This window comes from Nomia melanderi, chromosome 6, assembly GCF_051020985.1.
Source record: "Nomia melanderi isolate GNS246 chromosome 6, iyNomMela1, whole genome shotgun sequence".
NCBI classification, from domain to species: domain Eukaryota; kingdom Metazoa; phylum Arthropoda; class Insecta; order Hymenoptera; family Halictidae; genus Nomia; species Nomia melanderi.
Window position 1 is genome coordinate 18,122,291 of NC_135004.1, and position 13,346 is coordinate 18,135,636.

At 41.1% G+C, this 13,346-nt stretch overlaps 4 protein-coding genes across 4 annotated transcripts; 2 read left to right on the plus strand and 2 right to left on the minus strand.

Moving 5' to 3' along the window:
- Positions 1-2,872: 2,872 nt before the first annotated feature.
- Positions 2,873-7,077, plus strand: dos (daughter of sevenless). Its single transcript, XM_031983753.2, has 7 exons — positions 2,873-3,024; positions 3,298-3,426; positions 3,500-3,686; positions 3,766-4,047; positions 4,112-4,825; positions 4,897-5,036; positions 5,117-7,077. The coding sequence occupies exons 1-7, from the start codon at positions 2,944-2,946 to the stop codon at positions 5,360-5,362; spliced, it is 1,779 nt and encodes a 592-aa protein (XP_031839613.1). The 5' UTR covers positions 2,873-2,943; the 3' UTR covers positions 5,363-7,077.
- Positions 7,078-8,442: 1,365 nt separating this feature from the next.
- On the plus strand, positions 8,443-9,810 carry LOC116430121 (putative U3 small nucleolar RNA-associated protein 11). Its single transcript, XM_031983809.2, has 3 exons — positions 8,443-8,596; positions 8,731-8,924; positions 8,995-9,810. Exon 3 carries the CDS (start codon positions 9,001-9,003, stop codon positions 9,760-9,762), a length of 762 nt encoding a protein of 253 aa, XP_031839669.1. The 5' UTR covers positions 8,443-8,596; positions 8,731-8,924; positions 8,995-9,000; the 3' UTR covers positions 9,763-9,810.
- Positions 9,811-9,943: 133 nt separating this feature from the next.
- LOC116430120 (uncharacterized) lies at positions 9,944-11,001 on the minus strand. The gene is given in 5 exon segments (XM_076368845.1): positions 9,944-10,368; positions 10,371-10,463; positions 10,524-10,610; positions 10,693-10,827; positions 10,920-11,001. Coding segments are annotated over 5 exon segments (822 nt in total).
- Positions 11,002-11,448: 447 nt separating this feature from the next.
- On the minus strand, positions 11,449-12,911 carry LOC116430210 (uncharacterized). Its single transcript, XM_031984017.2, has 3 exons — positions 12,307-12,911; positions 11,725-11,873; positions 11,449-11,640 (listed from the first exon to the last, which is right to left on the minus strand). The coding sequence occupies exons 1-3, from the start codon at positions 12,692-12,694 to the stop codon at positions 11,449-11,451; spliced, it is 729 nt and encodes a 242-aa protein (XP_031839877.1). The 5' UTR covers positions 12,695-12,911.
- Positions 12,912-13,346: the final 435 nt, after the last annotated feature.

A 13,346-nucleotide genomic window follows, 5' to 3' on the forward strand; every position in this document is an offset into this window, starting at 1 on the left:
TAGAACACATTCCATTTGTTGGGCCGCGCCGAATTATTTATGTAAAATGAACGTTGATCCGCGCGGGATCGAAAACCGCTCCCCCCCCCCCCCCCCGTGTCCGGAGGATTTCGCTCGCGAAGTTTGTACCGACCCCATAACCGACGCGCGTTCCGTTCTAGCGACTGGTTTGCGACACCGATTATTGCCCTCGTAACGGAATTGTATAGAAAACAAACGAAAAATATTTAATAAACAATTTATGGATTATTCGACTATAGAGTGTGCGTGTGTGTGTTTGGTTGCTGCAAAGGTCATTCATTTCTTCGTTCAATTTCAAGGAAGTTCGTTACAATTATTCGAGTTTCATCGGTTTTTCTATGATACTAGGATACTTGTAGCGACTGCTAAGAATATGTGGCACCAGAGCGATCGCCTGAAGCCTTAAGATGAGTAATACGCGTGATTGCAGCCATTCGGTGGAGTCATTCGTCGACGTCGCTATCGAAACAACGGTATTTCCAGAAATCCAACGTTTTACGACGCCGCTTTTCCTCGTTAAGGAGTACACGCTATAAAAGAACATCGCTAATCGCGAGTGAAGGCTAGGTTCAAATATCGATCGGCGTCTACCGCGTTAAGCATTGAATTGCAAATTAACCGCGGCGCGTTCCGCGCTTTGCCTGTCCTTCGTTAATTCGTGGCCGTGGGGCGACGCGTATAAACCTTCGTGATTTCGTATTTCAACGACGATTGCTGACGTCTAACGGCGCAATCCTGTTTTCACCCTTCCGGACGATCGGTCATTAAAAACGGGAAAATGAGGCATCGCTTGCCTGGCCGCAATCCACCGAGGAAACACGGAATTTATTTCTGGCAACCGCATTCTTCCTTTATATGCGGCCAAAATATACCGTGATTGATAATGGGAAACGGCCGGATGTAACTCTGTTTAATTGGCCCTTGGCAAATCGTGATACTCCTCGATCCAATTCTTCCAACACCACCTCTCGAGTGCCAGTTACTGAAAACTTACAACATATCAATAGCGACTATAGATCTGCACACGTTTCAATTAATTTCTAATTACTCGTTTCAATTGTTCGTTAAATACCAAACCTTTCCGTCTCTTCGGTAGCTAGAATATACTTAGAAACTTACGTTTCCTACTTCAGATTTCGTCTATCTAAAAATAAAATGAAAAGTCCATCAAATGTTCATTAACACACTATTACTCGTTACAAATGCATAAGATCTAAGAGTACGTTTAGCCTTCGGAAGACAATCGCATTAACACGTTGAATGGTTCGCAATCTCAGTGACCCCCAACCAAATCGAATTACTGTAATTCATTTCAATTAAAACAATGCTACCGAACGCGGTGGCATTGAGCAAGATCAGCGTGCAATAATAACGCAATTCGATGAAACGATTTAATATTGTACTCTCCCGTTTCGCGTATTTTGCTCTATGATATTGTGCGGCGTTCAACGCGTTAACACTGATGGTAATAGTCTAAACGCTGTTACTAGTCTGCCGAAGGTTCGTGCAGCGGTGAGCACAACACTCGGACAAGCTCTCCTCGTCAGAGTGCATTGGCTGATTGAAATATCTGGAATGCCTAGCGACTGTGCGTAACCTGAATATCGCTAGCGCGATTTGCGAGAAAGTAATGGTACGCTATAAGAGAGAAGTTCGCCCGTGCGATTCTCCCGATAAAGATTTAAGGCTCTCGCGATGCAGCGTTACGCAGTTCTCATTGTTGAAGCTTTCGCGTGTCACCGCACTGATCGTTATCAGCCTATCGTTTGACCCCTGACGGAGCCAGCTGCAACGGTTGCGAAACATTCGCGGATACAGCATTCGAAAGGGCATTCGATAATCCGCGAAATCTATTTTCGCCCGCTCCTGACAGCAAGACCGAACATTCTGTTATTTATCGGCGTCGGCGTCGAACGCCGATGTCTACCCAGGAATTTCTTTGTTCCGCGTTGAATCGGAACACTTTCAACTGGTACGCGCGGTTGCGCTGTTTGCTTGGATCGAGAGACGACGACGCGTCGTTCTGGTTCGCTTTTAACCTGTTAATCGAGTAACTTTCCGAGCCTCGCCTCTCGTATCGATGGAATTAACGTCGAGCGAAAATAATAGAGTACACCTTGATTTGTTTCACCTAAAAAAGGAGCGAAGTTACAGAGAAATGTTTCAAGGTAAAGTTCGAACTATTCTGAATATCCCTCGAATAGCATGGGACTCGAATGAAATAGAGAATTTATTGTTTGTTACTTAAAAGAATGTTTTACCTAGCATCGAGCACAGCTGAACGATAACAATGACGAATAGAGGGAGCCTTGACGAAGTGCATGGAAAGAGTACTGTAACGAATAGAAAAATGAAGGTATCTCGGATACGGGAACCTTCTATACTGTATGTAACAGGTTAAGTGTAGGAGAATTCAGAGAGATTTTCGTAACGAGAGCTGCAACTGGGCATGGAATAATGATTCAGTGCTCGATACGGAATAATGATGCGTGGCTATTTGCCCATCCGAACAGCGGGCACAGCCCGAGAGAAGCGTGTGTCATCCACGATGCTTGACATGGCTTGGCACGCGTGGCCAAGATGGTGGTGGTAATGGAGGCACGATAGTCGGACCCGTCTCTCTTTCGTGTCACCGTCTCTCGCCTCAGTGTTCCTCTTTAATTCCTCGCTGGGCTTCTCGGAGGGTGTTTGTCATTGATGATGCCGAGTTAGTGATGGGAACTCATTGTCGTTGTGTTAGTCTTGCGCATCGTCTTCGTCTTGGTGAGATTGCTAGACGGTCGGTGTATCTGTGGGATCGCTGCTGCGCCGTCCAAAAATAGATAAATGAACGAGCAGCGTGCCATCCTTGTTGTCGGTGGTTCCACGCACTCCGTAACAATGCACGATTATTAAAAGGTTCGTGGCCGACTGCGGATAGGAATGGAGGTGCACAAAACCAGCCAGGAGATAGTGCACGAAGGGTGGCTCATTAAATCGCCACCCACGAAACTTTGGCGAGCGGTCAGTATCCCATAGAATCATGGCAAACGGGCAATTCTATCCGTTCATGAAATTTCCATTGTTTACGTTCTTGAACGGTTGTCAAAACCATCGTGACTGCGATTCTTCGTCGAGATCCCACGAATTCTAACCTCGAATCTTGTGTTATTCTGTTCACTGGCTCCGAGCGATAACGTTTTTCGTGATTTCTTTGTCGAGCAGTACAGTGTCCGGGTTATAATGCTTCTTGGCTACTATGTTTTCAATTTGTTTATGATTCTTGTTTGTTTTTAGCGATGGAGAAAAAGGTGGTTTACTCTTCGACATAGTGGAGAACTACCAGGTCAATACTTTTTGGAATACTTTACGGATAAACGTTGCAGGAAGCTGAAAGGTTGTATTGATCTTGATCAGTGTGAACAGGTAATTGTTTACTATTAAGCGGTCATTGGATTTTGCTCACTCGCTTGTAACAATCATCTGTACGCGTATGCAGGTAGATGCAGGACTGAGATTCGAGAACAGGAAACAAAAGTATCAATACATGTTCAATGTTAAAACACCAAAAAGGACATATTATTTAGTGGCAGAAAGTGAAGCTGATATGAATAAGTGGGTAGATGCAGTGTGTCAAGTATGCGGCTTGAAAGCATACACACAAGACGAAGAACAGCAATGTCAAAGTATATATTATTACTGCATATATTCTTTAAGAATTATTTTATTCAAACTTTCCCTGTAAGATTATAATATTCTTTTCAGTGTTCCAGTTTGAAACTCAAGAGTCCCCACCTATTTCACCCACTAGCACTATCTCTGGCCCCTACATTCCCATCAGCGAATGCATTTCTGGTCGTCGTTTAAACGACACTAGCTCTCTTAATTCGACTCTTGGTCAAGGACCAGAACATTACGATGCCCCAAGGCGACTAGCACCGTCTCCTCCTAGATCTCCTACAACAACCGACGCGGAAAGCGTGTTCACCGACGACGAATGGACTGCTCCCGTGCCTAGTGTCAACTGGGACACGTTACCTTCATCAGGTAATTATTCGCTAACGCGTCCTCTGTTTTTCGGTGAAACTGTAATTCATTAAATCTGTATCAGGTGAATCCAAACAACCGCAAGGTTCAAGCGACGCTGAAATTGGATCTTGGAGCGTCAGAAAACGATTCGGCAAGCTGGGGATCGTTGATTCCGCTGTACCTCCTGCCGTGGAAAAGTTACCAGCACCTCCTAGACCACCGAAACCTCCGCATATGTTACCTGAAAATCCTGGTCATAATTATTTAAATTTAGACGGTGCAACTGAAAGTTCGAAGCCTACAACACCGGCCACTCCTGCACCATCGACACCTGCGACTGCGATAATCACCGACGAATCGTACGATTTTCCAAGATCTCACCAACCCGGACAAGCACCCGACCCAGCCGCGATCGAGCAATCGTCTAAACATTTCTACTCGAACGCTGCGCCTAGCAGCGTGGAAGAAGCGCGTGTGTTCCGTTATGACTTTCAAGAGGAGGAACCGTCCAGTCCTCGTTCAGAAAGTTCAGCAACAGCTACGTACTCTAATTTACCGAGTCCTCTGGTTCGAGACAATTCTGTACCAACGACTGCGGCTCCGCCACCACCGGTCGTGTACCGTGAATTGAAGCCGGGAAGAAAGACTAGCGATTCTACATCAATTATTAGCAACGAACCTTCTCCAGGACCAACAATGCCAGTTCTGGAGACGAGCTCCGCGGAACACTCTCCTGCTGAACCACCGAGTATTAACAGAAAGCTCAAACCACCTTTAAACAAATCTCCCGTAGAAGGTATGCATATTCGCGAGTAACATATAATTTCCTTTCAAAGAATGTTTAATCGAAATTCAATGATGTTTCAGGACCTTTGCAATTGGCTTCTCCACCTGGAAGAGGAAGAATTAGAGCAGCCCCTAGTCCAACACCGCCGACTCATGTGCATTCGAATCGACATCAGTCAACATCAGACGAAGATAACAACGCTTTCGATGATAAAGAAGAGGTTTGTAGTGTATATCTGATATACTGTACATACTGGGTGTTTCATCGTTCTTTATTAAAAGCTTTACTTTAAACTTCCAGATATATTACTATCAAGATCAAAATACTTTCATTCCTGCTTCGAATCGGCGCCTCGTTGTTCTACAATACTTGGACCTTGATTTAGAAGCAACGGAGAGCTTCACATCTTCAAGTTTACCACCAACTCAGTCACCGCCAAATACGACGGTGTACAAGACAGTGGATTTCTTAAAAACTGAAGCGTTTAATCGTACTCGCCAGCGAGTCGAGGAAGAAAGGAAACAGTGTACGGACGAGCTTGCTTAGCGTGAGCTTTTTATCTTTGTTAAATGTTTCGAGACAACAAAGATGGAAGAATCGCAAACGTTTCTATATAGTGCATAGTACTGTTACTATTTTACTAGCACTCTATGACAGTTAAAAGATTGCGACGCTTACGCAGTACTTGGCGACTCTAATGACGCTTTTTTTAAATTTTTATGTTTGTTATGAAATCGAAGATACTTTCGGATCTTCGTTATTGCTGATATACGACTAGTTGGAAACCGAAGAGATAGCAATATTCAATGGACCAAAAATGTAACGTTAATGTTAAGGAAACATGACGAAGAGATGAAAGAACGCTTTTGCGGGACTTTACTCGTTGTATCGGAATTTGTTAAAGAATTTTTAATTAGAAGAGTAAGTATTATTAAATTTTAGATACGATCATTGTTTTATATAGGTTTTACAAATATGACTCAATACGAGAAAGAGGCATTTTTATTATCAACCATGCAACGAATTAAATATGTATGGTGTTGCTGAAATTTTTAGATACCCTAAGTTTAAGTATTGAACAAATAATATGTAATATATTTTCAATGTGCCTGAATTTATTGTTTTTGAGGTGATGAGTTGTTTGTTATCGCATATCATGAACGGACAGTGGAATATCATATTTATAGATGCAAATACGATAGAGGTATATAAATTCCTATACAACTATTTCTGAAATGATAATAACGCAAAAATTTCGATCTTTATAGTTCTTCGCGAATTCGTATAATTCTTTATATTTCAAAGCCATTCGAGTTAAACAATGTCTTTATTGTTTCGTATGTTCCCTTTCCTTTTACAACATCAGAGCATTCTCCTTCAGTATGTAATTTATATCTACCTATCGACAGTGTGTTCACTGACAGTGATTACTAACTTATGGTAACAGAAATTGTGGCCACGAATTTTCAGAAGATAAAAGTTACGCACACATTTTTTAACGGCTATTAAAACACGACATCGCATGCCATAGTTAGATGTAGATACATATATACTCACTAAAAGTACATAGAAATATATTTTATGTATAAAAAAAAAAATGAATACATATACAACGATATATGTATACAGGTTTATTTTTATAACAGCTGCATTGTAATTTCCTCACTAATGAAATTTGGAACCTTGTTCCACTTATCATTTCTATAAGATACAAGAAGAAACATTTACAATATTTTTTAATTGCTGGGGTATCAAGGTGTCCTGAATTAGTAATACAATCAAAGACAAAGAGTGTGAATTGAATAGTTTCAGAACATAATTTATAATTTTTCATACATATGTGATTTTTGAAACAAAGTATGTACATTTACGCGTTAATATAAGTTATTTATAGTAACATACCACACGTGTGACTCATATCATTGAGAAAGAAAGCACGCAGAACACGTTTCTGACATATCCATATTTCTTCAAAGATTCGTGTATTGTTCAAAATAAGTCCCAATAATTTTTTTAACTGTTAGCGCAATCTAATTGTAGTACAACGATCGAAAGTTATATGGTATTCATTATTGCGATTAAATAAACCTGACTTTTTCATACAAGTAACTCTTAAGTACCATATATATATATTATATATATATTGCAACTTTGTGTTCTCAACGTTTTAATATTACCGAATATCACTTCAATTCATCATTTCTCAATTACTTTATACAAAACTGGAAATGTTTCAGCGAAGAATGTGGAATAAGATATTTTGAAAGAAAAACAGCTTCTTCTTTATTTACTGTTGCCATTTCTAATTTTACTTTGCATCCTATTCTATCATTATGGACCTTTAAAATTTTAAATAATATTCAAAGAATTTTCTTTAAGTATAACTAAGTAGTACGTCGTTTATTTCCATGTCGCATTCGGCATTATTAATAATTCAAGATTCTAGGCTTTTTAATAGAAATCTAATTAGTTACATACTTCATTTCTGGTACAAGTATTTATCGAAACTTGACAACGAGCATTGCATTCAGCACTCTTTCTCTGCTGCCTGTGTCATATGCTTGTATAAATAATTACACAAAAGGAAATGGATAAGTACATACACCACTAAAGACACGACTTTAACAACGTTTACTAATTACAACGCAAATTCAAAATTTGTCAAGTTTCCCGCCAAATTAACGCCATCTACAATAAAACACCCAAGCTACTAGAGAATTAGTATGCTTTTTTACCGCTAGATAGCGCAACCCTTTTTCTTATGTGGCGCCATCCGTGGCAAAACGCTCAAACTGGTAGACAAATGTTACCGACGTGGGAGTACACAAGGTGTAGCTACTCTGTCGGTAATACCGTTACCTACTATAGATAAAGACAATTTCTGTTTTTTATTAGAAATTATTTTACTATATATTTTAAATTCTTTTGTTAATATCCGTGATATTCTTGTTATAAATAGTCAGTTAGAAACAACCTGTCATAGTTAGTCGATAAAATATTCCAACATAATTTAGTGAACATTGTAAATAAATAATATATAGAAAGTTTATTTTAATTTCTCCACTTACAAAAGTTTACCAACTGCCTCTATAAAGATAGAAAATTAATAACTCACCAGGGACCTGTCAAAAAGATTTTAGTTACCTTAGAATACGATGGTTCAAAAAATCATTAATAAATAATGCGAAGCAAAATCTTGCTAAAAGTACTATGAGAAAATAGCTGAAGATCTACTCTACATTCTCTAGTCGAAAATGTTAATGAACCCTTACAAGGAGTGGAGTTATTAATGAATTTTTCATCGATATCTGTCCTTGTCGTGCTTAATCGAAAATATGTAGTCAGAACCGTTGACGCTAGATGGCACCAATTTTATCTCTATCCTTGTCTTACACCATGAAACACATAAGTCTGTCCTTGTCGGATACCTCCTTGCGCATCATGCTTCACGCGTAAGGAGCAGGGACTTATGAGATGCTTTCCAAAAGATGGTGGCACCGGGATTTCTCTCTCTGTCCTTGTCGCACAGTCGCTCTGTCCTTGTCTTACACATTATGGGGATAGGGAAAACGCTCGATTTTGCCCTGTAGAAATCGCTATAGCATTGACGGCCGCTGTCACGCCTGCGTGAATGCCCCTGACGGAATGCAACCGGTATTACGCAGATGTGAATTCGCTATTTCTGTGTTAATTTATGAGTAATATTAGAATATGTATTATTACGATAAAAATTTCGATTATATTTTTAGTGAATTATTAATTAAAGATTTTTATTTTAAGGTTTGTAGTGAATTATTAATTAATAATTTCTGAGGGCATGTTCTACAAGGGAGAGATTTATATGAAAAATTGTGAAAGAGGGAAAAGGAAAAATGGGCAAAAATTGATTGATATATAATATATTTGTATTGCAGCTGTGTTGGGATGAACTTGAGGAGCGCTAATGAACATCATGGAACGTAATCTGTAGACTGGTTTCCTACGTTTGTCGTTTGATGGCGCATTTACATGTTTTAGAATTTTACTTGAAGTGAGGTTATGGTTTTCAGTGGTTGAGTATTTACATTAGTCCGTTGCAGCTGTTTGTTTGCGAAGAATTCATATTTTGGTACGATATGTCAGATTATAATATTGTTTAACTTGTTAATTTGTTTGTTGACTTAATGAACTTCTTTTAGACAAACATGTCTTCGTGGAAAAAAGCAGCGAAATCGTCGCAGAAAACTCATAGAGAGAGACATCAGCCTGAGTCTCGCCAACACTTGGGTATTTTAGAAAAAAAGAAGGACTACATCGCAAGAGCTAAAGACTACCAAGGAAAACAAAAAACATTAAAGCTTCTACGTAAACGTGCCCTTAATAAAAATCCAGATGAATTTTATTTTCATATGATTAACTCTAAAATCGAGGATGGAGTGCATAAAGAGAAAAGGAAAGATGATACTTCTACTCCAGATCAAATACAGTTGATGGAGACTCAAGATATTCGTTATGTTGCATACAAAAGAAACATAGAAGCCAAGAAAATAGATAAGATTCAAAGTCAGTTGCATATGATCGATGCTGTAAATGAGGTTCCAAATGACCACATATTCTTCCTGGATGGCAAAGAAGAAATGAAAAACTTTGATCTAGCAGAAAGATTGGACACACATCCGGCATTGCTATCTAGACGTACAAACAGGCCAAAATTGAGTAGATTAAAGGACATGAAACTGCCAGAAATCGATGAGAAAACATTAAATAAAATAGAACAGCAAAAGCACATGTCCTATAAAGAGTTGGAAAAAAGAATCAATAGAGAACGGGAATTAACCATTGTACAAGAAAAATTAGAAATGCAGAGGGCACTTAAAGACAGAAAGGTCACTAAACCAAAATTAATACGCAAAGGTACAAAAACTTCTGCACCAGTATATAAATGGAAATACGAAAGAAAGAGATAATTTCTTGTTTATACTAATCTGCATTTAATAAATATCATCTTCATAAAAATGGAATGACTTATGAATTTCTTAATTAACTTTCTCCCAGAGATTACTTCCATGTAACTCAGTTCCTTCAACTGTCTGATGTAACTTATTACACAGTAATGGTTGCATATGCTAGTTAATAGGTATAAATTAATTAATCTATGTCTATAACCGTCGTCGATCCAGTTCCTGGAACCGTTATCACTTCTACATCCGACGTCGTCTCCTCCGTTTCCACTTTAGGCGGTGCCATCGTCGACGTGGTCGTCGTAGTTGTCATACTCGTTGTCTGACTGCTGGACTTCGTTGTCTGAGTACTGGACATCGTTGTCTGACCACTGGACATAGTCATTCGAGTAGTCATCGTGACCGTTCCAGATCCTGAAGTAGTCGCATTCATCTTTTTAGTAGTGCTACTAGCAGCAGTAGTCGGCGGTTCCGTTGATATGCTGACGCAATCGTAATTTATTTGCCATATTCGTTTCTTCGTGTAGATATCCAGTCGCAGGCAAGCCGTTACCGATCTTAAACAAACGAAACTTACTACAATGCACTCGGCGCTGTTCAAGCATAAAAATGGTACCTGGAAAATTGATTAAGTTCCACAACGTTCACGCAGGTAGACGAGAAGACGCATCCCGGCACGTTGATGCAGAACTTCAGAGGTCCATAATCTGCAAACCAACGAGATCAGTTTCTAAAGCTCGCGTTCTACCGAATAACGTCACCGTTACCCGTAACTTTCCTCGATTTGATGTTACTCAAGTTCAGCGTCGCGTCGATTTGTATCCCGTTCCCTTGGTAGACGAAGTTGATGCACACTGTGGAAACCAAGGAAGATCTCGGTAAGAATCAACCGCGGAAATCATCGCTGAAAGGATAATCGAACTTCCATGAACTCACGATTCTTCTGAGACTTGCTGTGAAAAAGGGTAACAACCTGGCAGCAGGAACACCTGTACGGCGTCGGGCAGCTGCAGTATTCCCGAATGCTCGTCACCGTCTTGTACGGCAGGAATCCTCTCGCCGCTGGGAATCCTGTCGCACATTCGACAACGCGCAAATGAGACGTTTCATCCGAGAAAATCGAGTGAATCGCGATTCAAGGAAACGGACAGAAAAACACCAACTTTCTTCTCCGATGGCCGCGGACCAGTGAAAGAGGAAATGGACGCACAGCGAAATCAGGACACCGCGTATTCTAGAATTCATGCTGGACGTATTACAATCCACGTTTTTGCCGCGGTGCGCTCAGAACTCGATTACCCATACAAGTCGCATCGCTCGCGATCGCAGCGGCACTGGCAACCGCTGTTCCAGCGAACAATACTGTCAGATCTGTTTTCGGGTCGCTGATTTCCCTACAGAATACACAGGATGCCGATGGAGTTACAAAAAAAAAACTTTCAACTGCATCTGTTCAGCATATTTTATTCGCCTATTTCCTCCGCAACGCGTGTTGCGCAATGGTGTCAATAGACTGAAACGGTACCGAGCGTCGAGCTATCCAAGTGTAACAATAAATAATACAGCTATCGCATGATTCATCTGTACAGAACAATGATACAATAAATAAACATTGTCATCGCGTGAATGGCACTGGTTCTACACGATTCCTCTGCCAAATCCACGCGACGCGAAAGGAGTTCCAGGTGTTTCTCACAAATAGTCGTCGTCATCGTCGTCGTCGTCGTCATCGTCGTCATCCTCGTTGTCCTCGTCATCGTAGTCATAATCGTCGTCATCGTCGTCGTCGCCTGGTAGAAACTCCACTTGACCCACTCCACCGCCGTCTTCCGGCTTTACCAAAGCTAAACCGTTCGAGCCGAACCTGATGCAGTCCAGTCCGACCTATAAATAAGAATATTTCCAAATATTTAAACAAACTAAATCGCAAACGAACAGCTTGAAAGCTCGCTGATCTAGAGGACTGACCTTGAACAAGGTGGTCTCTCTGAATCTCCCTTCCATGTTCACGCACAGATGAATGTTCCTCCCTTGAAAATAGATATTGTAGAACCTGACGCAAGCTTTGACTATCGGCAGTCGTGGCACCGGCACGCAGATCGGTCGAGGATTCTTCCCTGAAACATTGGTCATTCGCAGAGGTCCATCGTTTTATTCTATGGAAATGAATTTTCATCGAATCAGCCGGGATTGTGTTAATATCCTTAAGCGTTCACCCTCAACGAAGATCCTTCGAAAGATACGAAACCTTCAAAACATGAAGCTAAATTCTATATCAGTCGCTTAACACGTTAAGCGCCATGTCAGCCACTGGTGATTAGGTCATTAGGGAGCTAAAGTATCAGTGTGCCTTTAGCCCCCTGATGAAGCCAGCTGCAATGCCGGCGAAACGTTGGGAAAATATTCCTATTGGACACGGCTCTCACCCGAAAGCCAAAAATGAGTGTAATAATATTCCAGGCCGTGAAAGCATCAAGACTAGTATGCAACGTGTTAACAAGCAACGCCACGTGGACATCGGCTAAATCGGTAGACGATTGACCAACCTACCGGACACTGTTCTCGTGTACAGGACTCTGTCGTTCATCGAGATTTTCGCGGTGAAGCTGAACTCGTCCGGGTCATAGGTCACGTTCACGCATGCCTTCTGCTTCCAGGTGTCGAACAGAATCCTGGAGCAACATCCGCAGACGCCTCCGCCGCACTGGCAAGGACCTTGCCTGGTCGCCGTCACCTGAGTGCTGGGACTCGTGGAATTGATCGCTTGCCTCAGCGAGTCCCTCGACTCCTCCGCGCGCTTCGGATCCTCGATCGAAAGTGCATCGTTCGAGGAATCCTCCGGTCCACCTTCTCTGGCCGCGGTACCTTCCCTGTCGATCCTTTGCGCGGATCTTTGGACGGTTAAAAAGACGAAGAAGAGCAAGAAACGGATCCTCATAGTTCGAGCGCGAAGTTAGTCGCTGCGAGAGGACATCTTCGACGAACGATCGAAACCCGACTGGCCGGTTAACGGATATCTTTGCCCTGACCCCGTTTTGCGGAGAAATTTAGGTTCGGCTGGAGCTGTTCACCTGCATTTGATCATCTAGTAAATCCTCCTCGGCGCCGGATTAAGGAAAAAGAAACGGCGGGCTGCTCACCCCGGGAGATCGAAAGTAGATTTCGTTGGGATGGCTCGGACCGGTTCCTGTGGAGTTTTGTTTATTTATCCGGACGTTTGACTACACTTTCTATATTGGATCGTATCCATGAATGTATTAACCTTGTGTACTTGTGTACTAACGAGTGTGTTTACGTTACAGTATTAAATATTCAATTAATGATTGGTGGGGCTTACTTAACGCCTAAGTAATAGAGAATAAGGAAACTTTGTACAGATTTCTTGCTGTTCAAGTGGTTCAATCATTTCTTTGCAACTTAGTATTCCAAACATGGAAGTTTCATCTCAGCGAAACGCCGACATTAACTCATGAAAATGATAAAATTTAGAATTCAATATTAAATTTTTATATTGCAACACATGGAACATCGAAATAAAATAGTTCTGTTACTTAATTTATGCAAGGTATTTCTTTGTTAGTCGTAAAACG